At 43.3% G+C, this 22,348-nt stretch overlaps 1 protein-coding gene across 6 annotated transcripts in view; it reads left to right on the top strand.

Moving 5' to 3' along the window:
- The window catches only part of RGS20 (regulator of G protein signaling 20), a 60,047-nt gene extending 42,136 nt beyond the window's left edge, over positions 1 to 17,911 (top strand). Inside the window, exons 1-4 of one of the 6 annotated variants that reach the window (XM_053558822.1) lie at positions 604 to 782; positions 2,397 to 2,480; positions 10,510 to 10,744; positions 15,253 to 17,911. In XM_053558822.1, the coding sequence (XP_053414797.1) occupies positions 610 to 782; positions 2,397 to 2,480; positions 10,510 to 10,744; positions 15,253 to 15,441 (681 nt within the window). In that variant the 5' untranslated portion in view covers positions 604 to 609 and the 3' untranslated portion in view covers positions 15,442 to 17,911. Of the gene's footprint in view, positions 1 to 603; positions 783 to 2,396; positions 2,481 to 10,509; positions 10,745 to 15,252 lie in introns of those variants that run through there. The other 5 variants (XM_053558823.1, XM_053558821.1, XM_053558826.1 and 2 more) reach the window with 5 other exon arrangements.
- The last annotated feature ends 4,437 nt before the right edge of the window (positions 17,912 to 22,348 follow it).

Raw genomic sequence — 22,348 nt, forward strand, 5'->3', positions numbered from 1 at the left:
TTTAGAAATAGTTAAAAGATTTGAATAGATAATCTCTCCAGAGGAGATATACAAATAGCTAATAAATACCTGAAAAGATGTCCCATATCATTAGTCATTAGCAAAATGCTAATCAAAACCACCGATGAGATACCACTTCACACCCCGTGAGGAGGCTGGAAGCAAAGAGATAATAACCACCACCACCATTGGCAAGGATATGGAAGCCCTGGACCCCTCAGATATAGCTGGTGGGAATGTGAAATGGTGCAGCGGTGTTTTGGAAAACAGTTTGAGAATTCCTCAAAATGTTAAAAAAAAAAAAAAACTAAAGTTACATGTGACTCAGCAGTTTCACGCGTGGGCATCTACCCAAGAGAAACAAACACATGTATGTCCGTACACATTTGCAAATGAAAGTGCAGAGCCACGCGATTCACAGCCAAAATGTGGAAACAACCCCAGCGTCTCTCCACAGAAGAACGGATAAACACAATGTGTGGGCATGTCCACACCAAGGGATGATTCAGCTAGAAACAGGAATGAAGTCCTGGTACCTGCTACAACATGAAGTAGCTGTGAAAACATTATGGCAAGTGAAAGGAGCCGGCTGCAAAGATCACATATTGTATGACTCAGAAGAGGCCAGTCTCTACAGACAGGAAGTACGTTAGCGCTTGCCTAGGGCTGCAGAGTGGGAAGACCCACACAACAGGGAGTGACTGCTACTGTGACCAGAATTTCTTCTTCAGTGGATCCTGGGTCTCCCAGATTCAAAGAAGGAATCCACCTGCAGATCAGTGGTAAGACAGGATTTTTTTTTTTTTTTTTTTTTTTTGAGACAGAGTCTCACTATGTTGCTCTGGGTAGAGTGCCGTGGTGTCACAGCTCACCGCAACCTCAAACTCTTGGGCTCAAGTGATTGTCTTGCCTCAGTCTCCCAAGTAGCTGGGACTACAGGTACCCACCACAACGCCTGGCTATTTTTTTGTTATTGTCGTTGTTTGGCAGGCCCTGGCTGGGTTTGAACCCACATATGTGGCAGACGCTCTAACCACTGAACTATAGGTGCCAAGCCAGACAGGATTTATTTTACAGGAAAAAAAAATACAGAAAAAATACCAGAGTTTCTGGCAGAAGGAAAAACTCACGTCTGGAAAAATATCTCTCCCTGGGTCCTATAGGAGTATATATATATATTCTCCTAACAAATAAATGGATACAATTCCTTCTCCAGGCAAAATGTCAGTGCCTTCCCAGGCCTAGGAAACGTACATGAAATTGAGCAGACCTGGGAAATGAGAGGCTTCTCTGTTCAACCACAGAAGGGTAGCAGGTCCTCATGTGAGCTGGGGCCAGGCCGCCAGGGCCACCACTGCTCTGTGTCACTACCAGGTATAGGGTTTCTTTGGGGAGTGATGAAAATATTCTGGAATTAGTGGTGATGGTTGCAGAATTTTGTGAATATACTAAAAAACTACAAGTGATAGCTCAATAAAGCCATTAAGAAATTAAGAAGTGGCCAGGTGCAGTGGCTCCCGCCTATAGGCCTAGCACTCTGGGAGGCAGAGACCACCTGAGCTCAGGAGTTGAAGACCAGCCTGAGCAACAGCCAGACCCCATTTCCACTAAAAAATAGAAAAACTAGCAGGGCATTGTGGCAGGTACATGTAGTCCCACCTACTCGGGAGACTGAGGCAAGAGGATGGCTCGAACCCAAAGGTTTGAGGTTGCTGTGACCTATTATGCCATAGAACTCTACCCAAGGTGACAGAGACTCTGTCTCAAAAAAAAAAATGAGCAGCCTTCATATGTATACACGATAATCAGCTAGAAAATGAGATGGAAGCAGACATTCCATTTACAGTAACAACAAACACATATGAAATGGGTTTGCAGAGAAATATTCAAAATGTATATAAGGAAACTCAAACTCTCTTAAATACAATAGTAGACTTTGTGCACTTTCCTGATTTTCTGTAAATTTTTGTATATGTGCCTATAAATATATAAAGCCTCCATTTTGACTGGAAACAAAGCCTGAAAGATGTATACTTTTTTTTTGGTAAGGTGCAGAAAATGAAATGAAAACCCAAACCATCTGACGTCTTACCTTTTACTTCTTCTAGTGAGTCTGTATTTATGAAAAGAATGATTATTCTAAATGTAATTGAGTATGATAATCTATAATAATTTCTTCCTCAATTAGTATAGACTATAGTATTGTAAATAGATATAATTAATTTCTTATTGTCATACTTTCGATTTTCTTAAGAAAGCAAATCAGGGTCACTTCTTTTTTTAAGAAGAGAAGGAAATTCAATTTGGGGATCTGAAGTTCTCTTCAAAATACTTGTAAAAAGTCTTTCCTTGACAGAGACAGCTCAGTCAACAAGTGAATGTCTTGTTTTTTGCAGTCTCACTGTTAGGAATCAAGATCAGAGACCCACAAGAGCTTCCCATGAACTCAGAACAGATGATCTTCCAACCTGCGAAGAAAGGTAAAATCTCAAGTTTTTTAGCTTACTAACCTAAGAAATACCAACCTTTTTCTTTTCTTTGTATTTTATGTTCAGTAGAGAACACACAACTTCTTTAATTGTAATTTAGTAACATCACATCCTAATGTGGCATCCCATTTTCCCCCGGCAGAACTCCTTGTAATTCATGGTGTGACACATCATTTCCATCATTGTCCCCTTGCTACTCACAAATACAAATTGGTGCTCCTTGACAAAATATATGTTTGTTTTTATAATATAGTTTAAAAAATAAAAGACCATAATGAAATATACACATCTGATCTAAGATACTCTTATTTCCTTAACCGTAGACTTATACTAAATGGCTAAGGTTTTGTTTGTTAAGTCTAAGTATTTTGAAAAATAATACATAAGTTAGTTCTTACATAAATGCCAAATTAAATTTTTTTTTCTTTCTGTATTACCAATTGGTTTACTTTCAGTCACTTTTCTTATGCCTATTATTAGTATTGTGTCTTTATAATTAGACATTAGACTGAAGAACTATCCTAAAAGCATTATTCAAATACGTTTTATATTAAATTGCTGCTTTTTGAGGAAAAAAAAAAGTAGTGTAAAAGTTCAGTTAAATATGCTGCACATTCTTTATCTTATTTATCCTTGCCCTGTTTTCGTTTTTTTTTTTCTTTTTTGATACAAGCAACATGTTAAAATCTTTGACAATACCTGAGTTTGTCCTGTTTAGAGCCCTGTGTACGGTGTCGTGTGCCCAGGCTCTGAGAGCGTCCCCGCCTGCAGTCAGAGCTCGGCACCTCGTCCCGCCTCTCTCAGCCCGCCTGAGTGACCTTGAACACTGTTCTTAGTAGCTACCACCTTCTGCCTCATTTTCCTTACGTGTCAAGTGTGGAATGACTGTAGTTTGTTGGGGGTGAGCCAGTGAAAGGCTGTTGTGAAAACTGAGGAAGACAAGTAAGTAAAACACTTAGAACAGAGCCAAGCAAGGGGCTCAGGACATGGGGGCCTTCAGGGTTCTCCGTTGTATTCAATGATATAAACCACTCTTTATCAACTTCACTGTCTTTTGCTTGCACTACTACTCAGATATTAATATGATAGTTGCATTTGCCCCATTTATCTTGTTTGTCTACTTGTTTCTCACTTTTTGGTAAAAAATAGCCTTATTTTGGATTTTGCTTTTTTGGCCTAGTTGGAGTCTCTGGGGTTTTGGGGGGTGAGGAGGGGTTGCGTGTTTTGTCTTTGTTTTGTTTTCTTGAGACAGAGTCTCACTCTGTCATCTGGACTAGAGTGCAGTGCCATCAGCCTAGCTCACAGCAACCCCAAACTCCTGGGCTCAAGTGATCCTCCTGCCTCAGCCTCCCAAGTAGCTGGGATCACAGGCACTCACCATAAAACCTGGCTAGTTTTTCTGTTTTTCAAACTGACTCAATATAACTACATTCTAATGCTCTATTTAAAAGAGATGGGGTCTTGTTCTTGCTTAAGCTGGTCTTGAACTTCTGAGCTCATAGAGCATTAGAATGTGGTTATACTGAGTCAGTTATTTTGATCATTACTACTATGATTGATCTTCTAGCAAATGCTTTGGTTGCCTTCTTATAATACTTCTAATTATTTCTTTATTTCTTTTCAGTGAACTAACATATTTCTTTGTTTTTATATTCTTCAGTAATATGGAATATATGTATGATTTCTCTTTCTAAAGCAAAATTCTACTACTGACTGCCTTTACATTTTGCAGAATCATTCTTTAATATATAGTGTATTTCTTGGGCTGGGCATGGTGGTTCACAGCTGTTAATCTTAACATTTTGCAAGGGGGAGGTGAGAGGATCACTTGAGGCCAACAATTCTAGACCACCCTGAGCAACATATTAAGAACTACTCTTCTTTACAAAAAATGAAGTAATTATATAGGTGTGACAGCACACAGGGGCTGTAGTACCAGCTATTCTGGAGGCAAAGGCAGGAGGATGGTTTGAGCCCAGGAGCTCAGGACTGCAGTGAGCTATGATGATGCCACTGCACTCTAGTCTGGGTGATAGAGTGACACCCTATAAGACATATTTGAACAATGCTTTTATACCTGTCTAATGTCTGCAACAACAGGTATAAGTATAAATGTTTAAGTATATATGTATATTTTAAATCAACAGGACTAAAATTATATATTTTATATATATATATATATATTTTTTTTTTTTTTTTTGAGACAGAGTCTGATTTTCACCCTTGGTAGAGTGCCGTGGCATCACGGCTCATACAACCTCAAACTCTTGGGCTTAAGGGATTCTCTTGCCTCAGCCTCCCACGTAGCTGGGACTACAGGTACCCGCCACAACACCCGGCTATATTTTAGAGACAAGGTCTCGCTCTGGCTCAGGCTGGTCTGGAACTTGTGAGCTCAGGTAATCCAGCTACCTTGGCCTCCCAAGTGCTAGGATTGCAGGTGTGAGCCACCTAAAATTAAATTTTTTAAATCTACATATTTAAGAAACATAATTTAGCCTACTTTAAGCTTTCTAATCTAATTTTTGATTAAAATGATCCAGGATTCATATGTAGGGTACTTTAAATTATTATTTTAAAAGTATACATCTTTTCTTTCAAAAATACCTTTTCCAGAGTTATGGTGGGTACTTTATTTTTCTATGTGTAAATACTTTTTTATGATGAAGAATTCATATGCCCATGATAAAAATGAAAATCCAAGGTGGTAGAGACAAGCCCAAATAATGTCAAAGAATGAAAACAAAAGGGGTAAAAGTAAAGAGAAAATGTATACCAGACAGACGGTTTTAGTGGCTGAAACCGTTATAATTGACACCGAGTACTGTGTGCCAAGAACTATACGCGTGCTTTACAAATATTGACTCATTTAATCTTCACAACTCTATGCGGTAGAGTCTGTTATCTCAGAGATAAGTAATGTGCTCGCAGTTTCAAAGTTAGTAAAGCCTACCACCCATAGCCAGGCAAACTGTTCTTTGCACAAGGGCACCTGTCCAGGGGTACACAAGTTAGCTCAAACAAAGCCTGCATCCTTGGGCAAGCTGTGTACCCTGAAGCTGGATTGGGTCCTGCCCAGCAAAGAGACACCTTTTCCTAACTGACACAGAGGTGTCCTGGGAGCTGGGCTGGTGGCAGCCTTGCAGGAATGGTGATGCTGAGATTTGAATCAGGCAGTCTGACCTCCTAGTCTGCTTTTGTCCACTATTCTATACTTTTTCCACAAATTAGTATCAAACAAAGTAGTATCTGAAAAGTTTTAAAGGCACGTTAGGGATAGAGAGATTCACTACTAAAATGTTTAAGGACATAGTTTAGTGAGAAGGCGTAACAACTTCCCTGGTTCTAAAACATAAAAAGCAAAAATTGCTAGAGCAAGAAATTTACAACTCTGCTACACCAGTGGGAGATTTCCACACTTGTTTCTTACTTACAGATATTTCTTTCTTTCTTTCTTTTTTAAGAGACAGAGTCTCACTTTATTGCCTTCAGTTGAGTGCCATGGCATCACAGCTCACAGCAACCTTCAACTCCTGGGGTTAGGCAATTCTCTTTCCTCAGCCACCCAAGTAGCTGAGACTACAGGTGCCCACCAGAATGCTCGGCTATTTTTTGTTGCAGTTTGGCTGGGGCCAGGTTCGAACCCACCACCCTCAGTATATGGGGCTGATGCCCTACTAGGCACCACCCACTTATGGATATTTCTAAGGGATAGATATTTAAAACATTGTAAATTTTTTTAATGCAATTAACAAGCTATATTTGTTGTTCATGTATAAAAGCCCTGTCCCCTGACCATTTAAAAATACATATTCTTTTTAAGCCAAGATGAAACATTTATAATAATTGACCCATAATTAAAATGTCTTGAATAGATTTCAAAGAGCATTATTAAGCAGACTGCTCTTTGACCCCAATAAAATTAAAATAGAAGTTAGGAATAAAGAAACAAAGATCCTCATACGTTTGATACTTTTAAAATCTCTTCCATGTAACTCCCAAGTCAAAGAATAAATTATAACAAAATTTTTATAACTAATCTACATGAAAGTCCTACATATCAACCTGTGGGATGCAGGGAAAGGAGTTAAGTAGGGGAAAAAATATATATATATATATATCCTTAAATGTATATATTAGAGACTGATCACTAATGAGCTAAGTGTCCAACTTAAGAGTAAGCACAAAAATGTCAGATGAGGGAGATGTTAATATAAATAATAAATAAAATTGAAAACAGACACAGTGGAGGTCAAACAAAAGCTAATTCTTTAAAAAGACACAGAATAGGCATTCGAGAGAAGGCGCAATGAAATAATATTAGAAAAGAAAACAAAACAGATAACCCAGCAGAGATCGCTAGTGTGGTAATACTAGGAATAAGTTATGTCCAGGAACTTGATAATTTACACACCCTGAACAAATTTCTAAATAGGGGGATGTTACTAAAACAGGATCAAGAAGAAATAAAGGGTCCCAGTGGTCCTGTGACTATTAAACTATGTCAGTAATTAATAACCTTCTATATTAGTTTGCTAGCACTGCCGTAACAGAGTACCAAAAACTGAGTAGCTCAAAACAACAGAAATTTAATGCCTTGTGGTTCTTGAGGCCAGAAATCCATACGCAAGATGTCAGCAGGGCCAGGCTTTCTCTGTCGTCGGGGGCGCTGGGGAGGCCCCTTCCCGCCTGGTTCCAGCTTCTGTGAGTGCCGCCCGTCCACGGCACTCCTCAGTTTGTTGCTCTGGTCACATCATCATCATCTCTATGTGTCTTCATGTCACTTACTTCCATGTCCAGATTCCTCTTCTTAGAAGGACACCAGTCATCTGAGACTCACCCCAATGACCTCATCTTAACTTGGATAAATCTGCAAAGACTTTACTCCCAAATAATGTCAGCTTCTGAAGTATTGAGGGTAGAACTTCCACATATCTTTGAGGGACACAATTTAACCCACGACATCTTCCTACAGAATAAACACTGAACCCAGATGACCTTACAGGCCAGTTCTACAAAACGTTCCAGGACTTGCTCCTTCCAAGCTTATACAACTTTTGCATAATTGCTCCAATATCCAAGAGGCCAATGAAATAGTGATACCAAAACCTAATAAGAAGAGAAGAATGGAAAGTTAGGGATGAATCCCACTTAAGGACTCTAGCCGTGTACAACAGGAGTGAAACTTAGGTGTAGAAGGATGGACGCCATGCTTGCAAAGGACAGTTACTGATTCTTATCACATTAAAAGGAAACGCTGAGAACAGGACGGTCTCCTGGCAAGCCCAGAGACGTTTTGTGACTTGGGGGCAGTCCCCCAAGTAACTCAGTGTTCCAGAACGAGATAAGATCCGTCCCTCACTAGTAAGCAGGTGTTAAACATGGATGCTTAGTACTTCTTCATGGGGGGTGTGGGGAAAGAGCACGTGAGGAGAGCACATGGCAATCCTTACACATGCAGCCCTTAACTCTCCACACCTGTTGGGTATAACCTTAATAAATAGCCCTTGCAGAGGGGACTCTGGGCTACCCTGCACTTAAGGTCAGCCTGCCTCCTGCAAGCCTGTACTTCTAATCCGTGTCACTCCTGGTTCCTTCCTAGGGCGATCGAGACCAATGCCAAAGGGGTCGCAACACTTAGGAACTTACTGTTGGGCAAAAAAAGCAAGTAGAAGACATGTCTAGTAAGCCATTTTTCTGAAGTTTTCTTTTTTTTTTTTGCTTGTTTTTTTTCATTGTTAAATCATAGCTGTGTACATTAGTGCAATCAAGGGGTGCAATGTGCTGGTTTCATATACAATCTGAAATATTCTCATCAAACTGTTCAATGTAGCCTTCGTGACATTTTCTTAGTTATTGTATATAGACATTTGTATTCTGACTGAAGTTTTCTTAAAAAACTAAAGAATACATTTTTCAGGCCTGGTGTAGTGGCGGGTGGTTCATGCCTATAATCTCAGCACTTTGAGAAGCTAAGACCAGAAGACTGCTTGAGCCCAGGAGTTTGAGGCTGCAGTGAGCTGTGATTGTGCCACTACACTCCAGAAAAAAAACTTTCCTCAGGATTACATAAGTACATGAAAAACTATGAAAAAAAAATAGAGAAAATAGATATTAAAGTTCATTGTTGGCTGGGCACAATGGCTCACACTGTAATACTAGCACTCTGGGAAGCCAAGGCAGGAGCATTGGCTTGAGGCCAGGAATTCAAGAACAGCCTAAGCTTAAAGAGCAAGACCCTGCCTCTACTAAAGATACAAAAAATTAGCTAGGCTTGGTGGCCCACCTATAAAACCAGCTACTAGGGAGGCTGAGGCAGGAGGATCACTTGAGCCCAAGAGTTTGTGGTTGCAGTGAACTAGGCTTACACCAGAGCACTCTCTTTAGCCTAGGCAACAAAGTGAGATTCTGTCTCAAAAAAAAAAAAAAGATGTGTCATTGTTAAATAGACTGTGCCTTCTGACCTCAGTGTAGTTAAAATAGAAGTAAAAAATAACTCTAAGTCATGGAAAAAGCCCAAGTGCTCATCAATCCACAAATGGATTAATAAATTGTGGTATATGTACACCATGGAATATTATGCAGCCTTAAAGAAAGATGGAGACTTTACCTCATTCGTGTTTACATGGATGGAGCTGGAACATATTCTTCTTAGTAAAGTATCTCAAGAATGGAAGAAAAAGTATCCAATGTACTCAGCCCTACTATGAAACTAATTTTTGGCTTTCATATGAAAGCTATAATGCAGCTATAACCTAAGAATACGGGTTGGGGGGGGAGGATGGGTGGAGGGAGGGTGATTGGTGGGATTACACCTGCGGTGCATCTTACAAGGGTACATGTGAAACTTAGTAAATGTAGAATGTAAATGTCTTAGCACAATAACTAAGAAAATGCCAGGAAGGCTATGTTAACCAGTGTGATGAAAATGTGTCAAATGGTCTATGAAACCAGTGTATGGTGCCCCATGATCGCATTAATGTACACAGCTATGAGTTAATATTAATAAAAAATAATAACTCAAAAAGAGTGAACCCAAAATCAAGTAGAGCAGTTCTCTCGGGGATGGAGCAGGGGAGAGTAGCCAGTAGAGGTAGCCCAAGAGCAAATGCAACTTCGTCAGTGCCGCAAGGTAAAATGATGCATTCGTCAGGGTTCATTTTGCTGTCACCCTTCATAACTTGTATAGATTCATTATTAAAGTTTTGAGAATACACAGAAATCAAGAATCGTAAAATCTATGTGTGCAGAAGCGAAGCCCCCCCAGCAACACCAATAATCGGAGCAAGTTGAAACTTGCACAAGTGAATCAGAAAGGAGGCTGTGGACTATGTTCTTGAACATAAAATAATGGACAATAACAATCTGTCTCAACACTTTCATGGTGACCTAAGTATTACAAATATTCCTTTATCTTTCTCAAATATTACTAAAATTTGAAAATATGTTAAATAGACACTTGTAGCCAGGCACAGAGGCTCATGTCTTTAATCCTAGCATTTGGGGAGACTGAGGTGGGAGGACTGCTTCAGGCCAGGCATCGAAGGCTATAGTGCGCTTTGAAGATGCCACTGCACTCCAGGCTGGTGACAGAGCAAGACCTTAAATGATGCCTCGTAGTTTAGTGCCATCAAATCTGACTTAATTCTGTCCTAGGTAGATTAGGAAATTTTTGGTCAGATGGTGGTAGGATTTTTCTTTACTTTTAACAATTTAAAAAATATTGCAAGGTATGTCCAGCTATAAACAAATATGTTCTTAGCAGTTGTCCTAGCAGCTTGGTTTGCAAGCAATTTGGCTGTAGCCACTTGATCCAGATAAACCATTTGGAAGTGTTATACTCACATAGGCTCTTACCAAAGGCTTGAGGAAATGAGAGCGCCTCCTTCCCTTCCTACAGTGGCCTCAATGCACACATTTTTCGTTCTTGGAGGATTAGAGACCCGTTTCTAGTGATGAAATTCAAATTGACTTCCAATAACAATTACCTTTTGCCCCCTCTCTTATGGTCTCCATGAAGCCCAATGCCCACTCTGGAAGAAGTCAACGCCTGGGCTCAGTCCTTCGACAAACTGATGATTACTCCGGCGGGAAGAAATGCTTTCCGAGAATTCCTCCGGACAGAATTCAGTGAAGAAAATATGCTTTTCTGGATGGCCTGTGAGGAACTGAAAAAAGAAGCTAATAAAAACATGATTGAAGAGAAGGCCAGAATAATATACGACAACTACATTTCTACCCTTTCTCCTAAAGAGGTATGTGACAGTGAAAAGGCTTCCACTTCCATGCCTGCGCGTGTTCACCCTGCACAGTAACAGCCACTCTAACAGGTAGAAATCAGCTCTGTCCACATTCCCAGCACCCACACTCCCTCGGCTGTGGGCCCAGTGATGGGCTCCAAGTGCCCCCCGAAATCTGTGAAAAGTTTTGTGCATTTTTCTGAACAAAGTCTCTGTAACTTTCATCAGATTCTCTAAGACAGAGAGTCTGCACATCTCCTGTTACTACTGTTTATAATATTGCACCCTGGAGACATTCCTTGAAATAAATTGTCCTGTTATTCTGAGCAAAATCTTTTTTACAGGTATCTTTATCTTAGCACTGATAAGATACTGATACTGCAAAGATTTTCCCCAGAGTATCCTTTTGTTTGATCAGAGAAATTGTCACATGATTTGGCTTTTGTTGTTGTTTTTCTGACACACAGTCACCCAGGCTGGAGCAGCGGCCCAATCATAGCTCACTGCAGCCTCCAACTCCTGGGCTCAAGTGATCCTCCTACCCACCCATCTCAGCCTCTCAAGTAGCTGGGACTACAGGTGTGCACTGCCTTACCTGGCTAATTTTTCTTATTTTTTTTATAGAGATGAGGGAGGTTTCATTATGTGGCCCAGGCTGGTCTTTAACTTCTGGCCTCAAGTGATCCTCCCACCTCAGCCTCCCAAAGTGCTAAGATTATAGGCTTAAGCTATCATGCCTAGCCTCTCAGAGGTTTTAGTTTCTTCAAATCTAAAATTTAGGAGGTTACTGAGGCAGGTGGATTGCCTGAGCTCAGGAGTTTAAGACCAGCCTGAGCAAGAGTTTGAGACCCCCATCTCTAAAAAAAAAAAAAAGTCGTGCATTGTGACAGATGCCTGTAGTTCCAGCTACTCTGGAGGCTGAGGCAAGAGGATCAGTTGAGCCCAAGAGTTTGAGGTTGCTGTCTGAACTGTGACACCATAGCACTCTACCATCAGCAACAAAGTGAGACTCTGTCTCAAAAAAAAAAAAATTAGGTTAGATTGTTCTCACAATTAGGTGCTTTGAAGCTCTACTTCTGTGGTTCTCGACTTTCCTAATGCCACAACCCTTTAATACAATTCCTGTGGGTTGCGACCCACAGGTTGAGAACTGCTGCTCTAATTATAACATCATTGTTATTTCCTACTTTGTGCCAATAAGAATGTAAGGTTGATAAAGCAGGGCCTCTGCTGTCAAGGAGCTCCCCGGGAAGTGGACAGACAGGGGCCCCTGGGGACATGGCTCAGTGTTCACAGTGACTGGGGGGGGCGGGTGGGACAAGAATGGGCTGGGGCTGAAGCTCAGCAGTTCTCAACCTGTGGGTCACGATCTCTTTGGGGTCACCTAATATCAGATATTTACATTACAATTCATAACAGCAGCAAAAATCACAGTTATGAAGTAGCAATGAAAATAATTTTATGGTTGGGGGCCACCACAATCTGAGGAACTGTATTAAAGGGTTGCAGCAGTAGGAAGGTTGAGAACCACTGCTGTCGATGGACTGAGGATAATGAAATGGACATTACCAGAAACAAAATGGGATGAGGACATCCCAGGGAATAGGACTAGATGAGCCAAGAAGAAAAGCATAGACCTGCGTAGCAGGGTGAGCGTAGAGTTTGCTGTGCAGGGCATGTGCGCTGCTCCCCCAGCCATGAGGGTGCACAGCACACAGCTGGGGGAGATTGAGAAATGGGATAGTCCAAGAGTATGGGGGATTTGGGGTGCCATGCTGAGGAGTTCAGATGTTCATTCTGGGAAGCCCTTGGCTTTGGTAATATCACACAATTTGGATTTCTAGATGACCAGTATGGCTGTAGAATGGTGTGGGAGCAGCATCGCGGCAGAGGGCGTTAGGGGACTAATTCAGGAGTCCAGGCACAGGGAGGCCTCACTAGACCAGCTGAAGAGACAAGGGAGGGAAGATTTAAGGTAAACCGCAGAGTCTCAAATACCTCCCACATGTCTGGTTTAGGCAGACTGAATGCAGAGATGGTCAACTGCCTTAAGTTTGCATTGGTAACCTGGAGAAACTCAGTTCACGTGTTTAAATACTGAGTTCACAAAGTTAATTTCATTTTGGATTAATAAGAAACAAAAGAATTTTTGTCCTTTAATTTATGACGTCCACATATCTTTATTTTGTTACGATTTTCCTTTTTTTTTTGAGACAGAGTCTTGTTATGTTGGATTTTTCTTTTAGTAAGGCAAGAATTTTCATTATTGTCTTTTAAGGCATTACATGTGTACAACCAAAAAAACTTAGCAAATTTACAAATGAAAAACGATATAAGATGACCCTTTTCTCCCAAACATGAACATTTAGTATTTGAAATGTAAAAGCTTGAAGAAGTTCAAGAGCACAGACCCAGGGGTCAGCTTAGGCTGGAACCTCGGCTCTCCCTGATGAGGTGTTTTTCACACCCTTTGAGCAGCTGTGCACAAAGGGGACGTCACACCTGTCGGCTTGGCTGGGACAGGAGGAAAGGTTATTCTAGATGAGGGAACAGGACAAGATGGTTCTGGCTCCTTCTTTAATTTCAAGTGGAAGAGAGAAGTAGAGCTGGCAATCAGTAGCAGCAGAAGCTCAAGCTCTGGACTTGATCTTCAGAGCACCCGTGAGCCAGTGCAGGCTGTGGGGCTGGAGCGTCGGGTTGGGGTTTGCACTTCAGAAAGAGCCCCAGGTTGGACGCGTAGCAGGGCTTGCCGAAGCACGACACTGGTGCCAGGAGACCAGGTAGGAGGCGGCTGACAGATGCCGCAGGAAAGGGTGAGTGACCTCCACAAGGGTCATGGCCGAGAGGAAGGAGGAGTTGGACAGATTCCAGAGTGTTGAAGAGGCAGGGTCAGCGGGACTTGGTTCACTGGGTATGGAGCCAGAGGGCAAATTAAAGGACAGGCGGGACTGTGAACTGCGTGGGCACAAGTAGTGTCATTTTTTCACAAGCTACACAAGGAAGAGACCTGGAGATGCCGGGCGTCTGTTTTGAATGTAGTGGCTTAAAGTGCCCCTGTGGACAGGAGAGAGGGGCTGTCCAGGAGGACGGTGGGTAGACACATTGCACAGGTGGATCCCTGAGGTCAGTATCTCATGGTTAGCGCACCGTGTTTTCAGTTTGACACTAGTGCATACGCACTGCATGGCAACAGGGCTGCCCGGCCAGCGGGTACAGATGTGGTCCAGCCAGAAGAGAAGCCTGGGTTCATCTCTGCAGCTTCGACCTGGACTCCTCTTGGTCTGTGGTCCTATTGGAAACATCTGAGCCCAGTAGCTTGCTGGGGTCTGTGAGACAGTCTTGCCTCGGATGAGTAAGACATCAGAGCAATAATAGCTGGCTTCTGCTAGGGGCTTAGTAGATTCTAAGCCAGGGCTCCTCAAACTGCGGCCCGTGGGCCACATGAAGCGGTGTGAATTGTATTTGTTCTCGTTTTGTTTTTTACTTCAAAATAAGATATGTGCAGTGTGCGTAGGAATTTGTTCATAGTTTTTTTTTTTTAAACTATAGTCCAGCCCTCCAACGGTCTGAGGGACAGTGAATTGGCCCCGTTTACAAAGTTTGAGGACGCCTGCTCTAAGCACTTGAAGTGAATTCTCGTTATATCACCAAAATCTGGAAACTACTTTCATCCTCATTGCCATCCGCTTTAAGAGACACCGAGTTTATCTTGCCCAAGACCTCACAGCTGAGCAGTGACAGAGCCGGGATTTAAACACCGGCCCTCGGTCCCCGCGATTGAAGCCGTCTAGGGTGCTTGAGTCAGCTTCCACTTCACCCCATGCCCACCCCTACCAGTGGTCTGTCACTCGCTTCCAGAAATCTGCCCCCGTGTCCAGCCGGACAGAAGCTTGAAATGTAAAAGCTTGAAGAAGTTCAAGAGCACAGACCCAGGGATCAGCTTAGGCTGGAACCTCGGCTCTCCCCGATGAGGTGTTTTTCACACCCTTTGAGCAGCTGTGCACAAAGGGGACGTCACACCTGTCGGCTTGGCTGGGACAGGAGGAAAGGTTATTCCAGACGAGGGAACAGGACAAGGGAGGGAAGGGGCCTCCATGTCCAGGCCTCATGTTATTAGTAAAAAGCAAGGGATGACTCTGCACACACTACATTTTTTCTTCAGAAGACATAGGAAATGCCTTTTAAAGAAGCAAAACAATGCTATGGTTTTCTAACTGAGTGTGAGCCTACCAGCATTTCTTAGAACTTGTGAAAAACACAAATTTCAGGCCCCTCTCAAGACCTCCTGAGGCTGGGGGTGAGGCTGCAGGAGGCTGCTCAGCTCTGCTGGAGCTGCAGGAGGCTGCTCAGCTCTGCTGGAGGTCTGCAGGAGGCTGCTCAGCTCTGCTGGAGGTGGCTGAGGCCACAGGAGGTCCAGGCCCCGGTTCATTATTCATGTAGTTTCCTTCTGCCTTGTGATGTATTGGGGTGGTCTTGGTGGCTTTGGGCCGCGTTTACCAACTGAAGTTTGTTTCCACTGGCAGGTCAGCTTAGACTCCCGGGTCCGGGAAGTCATCGACAGGAACATGGGGGAGCCATCCCAGCACGTGTTTGACGACGCTCAGCTTCAGATTTACACCCTGATGCACAGGGACTCGTACCCCCGCTTCATGAACTCTGCTCTCTACAAGGATTTGCTGCAGTCCTTATCTGAGAAATCAGTTGAAGCGTAGAATTTTCAAATATATTTATTATTGATGAAATAATAAAAGAGCTCACAGGCTGCCTCTAGCACAGGGAGCTTAGGTAGTGATGTCTTCTGCCTGAGTAACACTCGGCCATGTTAATAACCACGGTTTCCCGCCACAGATAGCCATCTACTCAGAACAGAAACTGTAGTCACCTTTAGTGATTCTCTGGGGGGAGAAGGGCGTGGCTGTTTTTAGAAAGATAGTGTATTTACAATGACAGCCACAGTAGCACGTGTCCGTGGCAGAGGACACACCGGAAGACCCCGTACTACCTACGGTACGCACACCCACAGAGCAAGCAGGACTTCTCTTTTGCATGAGTCCACAGACACACTCCTTCCCCACCCTCCACGCCCTCAGAATGACACTCAGATGTTTCCCAGGCTCCCCTTCAGGCTGGTTTTGAATGCGTCCCTTATCAGTGCCATCAGGGGACTCAAATTCACATTTCATAAGGATATGAACACTTCTTGTGACAGCGGCATTCCATTTTATCTGAGTGTGTGTGTGCATACATATGTGTACGCGTGGATCTCTCTACGTGGTTCATGGAAAGCACTGTGGTCCTAAGTGGATCGGCCTGGAAGATTTGGTAAGAGAAACTTAGAAAATTCTTTTGTTTGCAAGGAGTTACTGTTAACGTTATTATCAGAATGTATTATCCTAAAAGAATGAACTTTTAAGTTCACAGCTTGGTTGTGTTCACAACAAAACATTCAAATAAGCCTATTTCCACTTTTACTATTGAAAGAAATATGGGCATTTTCACTCTTAAAAAAATAAAGCACAAGAATTTTACCTCAATCTTTATTTTTCTCATGTAGAAGTGGAAGATGATGTAAGTGGGGACATGTGCAGTGCACCCTTTAGCTCCCAGACTAGGGTTCTGTCTTTAGATGCTGCCATTTTTATCATAGGTAAATGGAAGAACTTCAGAACTTATGGGTAAAAATACTGGTAGCCCTAAACCATCCTGAAGAAACGCATCTCTACAACAATTGAAAAAGATAGTCAAAATCTGGAGCGAAACAATGGGCTGGAAGTTCCTTCACAGGGGCCTCCGGTGGGGTGACTGTCCTTCCCCTGAGTCACGCTGTACCTGCCCCCCCAGCAACCTCCCTGTATCTTCATGACTCGCCTCAAGTCCCAACCTGAGTTCTCAGTAAACCATTTTACCTCCCACTTTACTAATGAACATCGTGTCCCTGCCCCCCGCACTTGCCGCGTAAGCTACAGATACACCGTATATAGATGAGCATCTCTTACCACCTCCTTCAGTTCAGACCCAGAAAATGGAGCCTTCTTGCCTCCCTTTCAAGGTGTGAACCCCTGGCAGGTGCTGTTGAATCCATCTCTCCCAATCTCATTTTTCACTGAACAAAGAGGACACAATTGCAATTAAGACATAAGCCCTATCTCCTAGCAGTTCACAGTCAATTAAGGGAGTCAGACGTGTCACTGGCAACCATAAAATAGGGCAGTGGGTATTGCACGGAAGAGCCCAGCTGTGAGAGTCCTGGAGGATCACGAGATTTCGGCAGGAGGGCACCAAAGGCAAAGCTGCCTAACAAGAAGAACGTGTAAGTGTGGGGCAGGGAGGGCACTGGAGAGGAGGCCTGCGTCATTGAAGCTGTCCCAAATAGTCCAGTTAGGGACTGTGAGACATACGTAAAAATGGAGATGTTGAGAAGTGAGGTGGCTGCAAGGACCCTGGCCAGTGAGAGCCTGGGACCGATCGGGGATTTTTTAGCAGGGACTGACAGCATGGAAAAAGGGCTGAAGACAAATCTGTACAAAGGCGGACAGGAAAACAAGAGGCCCAAAGGAGATGAGAAGGATTCACCTTCTCAATACGGGTAGGAAGAAAGTCAGGGAACATGGGGATTCCTCAAAAACTGAAAAACAGCAGACGATGTGTCAAACGGTCTATAAAACCAGTGTATGGTGCCCTATGATCGCATTAATGTACACAGCTATGATTTAATAATAAAAAAAAGAAAAGAAAAGAAAAATAACATGACCAGGAGCATTTGCAGGGAAGGCGGCCAACGATGGGGAACCAAAGCTCTCCCCCCACGCTCTCCCCACTCTGCTCTGGGAGCTTCACCAGTGGAGAACAGCCTGCAGTGGGCAAGGCCAGCTCCTCCGTCCTCCCTTCCCATCACACTTCTCACACTGGCTGTCCCCATTGTTTCATCTCCTTGCTCACCCCTCCAGCCGCGATGGTGTCCCCACTGCTCTGCGCAGCCCCGGGACGCTCTGCTCCCAGCCTCAGCTTCCCGACAGTGACAGAGTGGACAGCCCCTGACTTGCGAGGATGCTCCCTGTTCTATGAGACGGTCTCTGCTCCGCCACGTCCCTCTCGTCTCTCCCCGTTTCCTCCTAGCCAGCAGAGCACAGCAGCTGAAGGTTTGGGCTCCAGATGGATATCCAGCTTGACCTTCTGACTTCCCTGTGTGGAGATTTCGCCTTCCTGGGTATTATCCTGGATAAAAGTGAGGATACCAATGGTACTTTGTCTGTAGTGTTGCTGATGATTAAAACGACAGCACCTCAAATCCAGTAGCACTTACTACATCTTAGTTACCATGATAGCTCCCAAGGTGGGGGCTTCAGATTATGTTTCATACCAGTCTGTATGTTCTCCTATGGTTCTCATATCCCCTTCTCATTGTTTAAAATACCTACCAATCAGAAATGTCAATTAGTACGGCTGCTACAGAGAACAGTATGGAGATTCCTCAAAAACTGAAAAATAGGGCCGGATGTGGAGGCTCACACTCTGAGAGGCCTAGGTGGGTGGACTGCCTGAGCTCACGAGTTTGAGACCAGCCTAGCCAGAGTGAGACCCCATGTCTAAAAAACTAGCTGGGCGTTGTGGCGGGCGCCTGTAGTCCCAGCCACTCTGGAAGTTGAGGCAAAGGGATCACTTGAGCTTAAGAGTTTGAGGTTGCTGTGAGCTATGACACCTCAGCACTCAGGGTGACAGAATAAGACTCTGTCTCAAAATAAATAAAAACCCTAAAAATAGAACTACCATAGGACCCAGCAACCCCACTGTGGGGTACATATCCAAAAGAAAGGAAATCAGTATGTTGAAGAGATTGCTGTACTCCCATGTCTGCCACAGGAATATTCACAGCAGACAAGATCTGAATCAACTAAGTGTCCATCACTAGATGAATGGATAAAGAAAACGTGGTACGTGGACATGATGGAATAGAATCCAGCCATAAAAAAGAGCGAAACCTGTCATTTGCAACAACATGGATGGAACCAGAGAACATTTTGTTAAGTGACATAAGCCGGCACAGAAAGACAAATTTCACATGTTCTCACTCAATTAAAACAAGTGCTCTCCTGGAGACAGAGCGTAGAATGAGAGTTACCACAGGCTGGGAAGGGTGGCAGGGTCGGGGAAGGAGATGGTTAAGGGTGCAAAAAATATAGTCAGAATGACCAAGATCTACAGGGTAACTAGTTATTGATAAGTTATTTTATATTTTAAAATAACTAAAATAGTGGAATTGGAATATTCTTAACAAAAAGAAATGATAAATCCTCAAGGTGACAGATACATCCATTACCCTGATTTGATTATGACACATTTCGTGCCTATATCAAAACATCACATGCCCTCCATAAATATGTACAACTATTATGTACCCATAAGAATTAAAAATAAAAAAATTAAAACAGACCCAAATCAATCACTGCAAAAAAATCACATGTAAGTTTTTTTTTAATTAAGAGAGTTTAAACAAATTTGACTTGATGAACAAAACAAAGAATACATCATTATCATAAGACTTTATTGATTCAAAAGCATTTGCTACCCAACATAAGTCACTGTGTAAACTAAAAAATAAAAATAAACAAGATACTTACCAATATACAGATGAACACCAAACTGGGATCTAGTCTAGACGCTCTCCTGAACTTGAGAATGGCAGCCAGCTGTCAGCTCCAGGGGCATATCCTGAAGATGAGTGAAACACCAGGTCTTGATTCTGACTCATCACCCACTGCCTGCCAGCATCCCCCGGACCCAAACGGTCACCTAAGCTCTCATCTGCGTGTTAACGTCCACCCTGTCCCGCGCCTCCCAAACATAATCGTCCAGCCTCACCAGCGCCACCTCCAAGCGTTTCTTGTGTGTCTTTTCTCTGTCCTTCTCCATGATCACACCTGCATCACTGCCCAGAGAGCCTCCTGTCCCGTCTCCCACATCCAGCATCAGCCTGTTCAAGTCCATCCTTCAGCCAGCCAGTGGGTGAGCTTTCTCACACCCAAATCTGCTTGTCACCATCCTGCCAAGCCTTAAAAGTAGTTCCCAATTGGGTGGCGCCTGTGGCTCAAGGGGTAGGGCGCCGGTCCCATATGCCGGAGGTGGCAGGTTCAAACCCAGCCCCGGCCAAAAAACAAAACAAAACAAAACAAACAAAAAAAAAGTAGTTCCCAATTGCCTGGGGTACAAATATCAAGTTCTTGGGCCACCATATAACCAAGGGCCTCTGTAGTCAGACTGCTAGCTCTCTGGCCAGCCTTGCCTTTGTTTTATTTATTTATTTATTTATTTATGTATTTATAGCTTTTTAAAAATAAATCATGTGTTTCAGTGTAACATGAGAGCTCAATGCTATATCAAAGTAGCAAGAGTGAAGACTCCTGGTCTTTTTGTATAAATACTGAATAACAGTACACTTGCCTTCAACTTTACAAGAAATTATTTTCAGGTCCACAATGATTCACACAGCCGGGACGTGAGTGTTGAACTAGTAGACAGTGAAAACCCAATAACTGAGCTTCACTCCAAAGCCATACTGGGGTGGTGATGGTGGCAATGGTGATAGGGCCAGCTTGCTGAACAAAAAACCCATGTCTTTTAATTTAGTCACTTAGTGAAAATATAGTATATGTCAAAATTATAGAATACCGTGCAGGAATGGAGCCATAGGAGACACACACACTGGAACCCTGAAGCAGTGAACGTGTGTCCACCCGTTTTGAGATGGATCTAAGTCCTGCAGCCGTTGAATCTCCACACACATAAAGCTACCATCTGAGGAAGACCAGAGTTCCCTGCCCTGCCCAGGGCTGCTGACGGGTCACTTGGCCCATGGCTGTGTGTCTCAGCAGTAGTTGGCTGGAGTACAGGCCGGGACTAAGATCATAAGCCACCACCTTCTACGGTCCCACAGGTCACGCTTCCAAAGCTGCTGCTCCCTTGGGAGAGTTCTTTAAAAACCCAAGTGTATTTAAAACAAACAGCAAAAACCCACAGTTCTGACCCCATAACACACATTACCATCCAACCCACCACAAGAACTATGTTCCACTTGGTCACAATAGTCAGACTCCATTGTATCAAGTTACATTGATAGTATTTTTGATACAGTATTTTTCTTTGTTTTTTTTTCAGTTTTTTGGCCGGGGCTGGGTTTGAACCTGGCACCTGCAGTATATGGGACTGGCACCCTACTCCTTTGAGCCACAGGCGCCACCCTACAGTATTTTTCTTAACAAAAATCAGGTTGAAAACAAGATTCTTTTCCTCCAAGGGCAAGTAAAAGCTGGTTAAATACTAGTTAAGTGAATATTTCAGTTGTGAACTGTACAGAAGGACCTGACTTGAATGGGACTTTCTAAGGGAAGCCATTTCTTCTCAACCGCCAGTGAAATTAGATTTTATCTGCAGATTGTTAGTATGGTGATTGGCCCTTAAGAACCTCCGCAGCTGACTACCTCCCTTCACTGACCACCTAATTTTCAGAGACCAGACATGCACCATGTGTACCTATCAAGACTGGAGGCCTAGCTCCTAGCTCCTTGTGTTGACCTCTCTGTATGTGAACCAGTTTGTTACTCTCGGGGGCCTAAAGCAGCCCACACAAACCCGTTTCCCCTCCTCATCCTCCTAAGACAAAGATACCAAGGATCTGGTTAGCCCACCCCTTGAGAAACAAGCCAAAAGATCCTAACTTTCTAGGCAAGCTACAGAATTCGCTAAACCCCCTGTAGTCCCACCTGGCCCCAGGTGCCGGCACCATCTTTGCACTCCCAGAGAGGTCACCCTCCCCTTTCAATAAGCCTGGCCTGGCCATTTCCTCTGTGACCTCGTCTCTGGACGCCATTGTTTATGCCTTTCAGTTACAGTCCCTGGGTGGTCAACTTACAGAGATTCCACTGGATTTACCTGGACCCTTCACACTATTTTTTGTTGTTGTTTTTGAGATACAGTCTCACTTTGTCACCCTGGCTAGAGTGCCGTGGCATCATAGCTCACAGCACCCTCAAACTCTTGGGCTCAAGCGATCCTCTTGCCTTAGCCTCCTGAGTAGCTGGGCCTACAGGCGCCTGCCACAACACCTGGCTATTTTTTAGAGGTCTGGCTCTTGTTCAGGCTGGTCTCAAATCTGTGGTGGGCTCAGGCAATCCACCCACCTTGGCCTCCCCGCAGTGCTAGGATTAACGGGCCTACAATTTGCCCACCTTGGCCTTTACAGTACTAAGATTACAAGCCTATAAATTTGGGTTTTGATACCATAAACGACTTGTAACATGTCACAAACCATAAAATATTTTCAACTTTTAGCCTCAACTTAGCCGTCTTCCAAAAAGTAAATGACTACAGACGCCCGCCACATAGTCGGCATCAATACTTGGAATTCTTGGAATAGGCGATGATTCAGTCCCTGGGCCCCTAAGAAATTCACAGAGTTGATGACAACTTGCATGTCATAATCCATTTTTAAAGGTTTTATGCATAAATTTTCTTGATGTACTATATAAATGATACTTCATCAAATCTGAGTTTAGGGACAGCAATTGCATTATCTTCTATTAATTTTACAAGTCCATCTCTTTTACTTAGAATCGTTGGGCACCA

This window comes from Nycticebus coucang, chromosome 13 (assembly GCF_027406575.1).
Source record: "Nycticebus coucang isolate mNycCou1 chromosome 13, mNycCou1.pri, whole genome shotgun sequence".
NCBI lineage: Eukaryota > Metazoa > Chordata > Mammalia > Primates > Lorisidae > Nycticebus > Nycticebus coucang.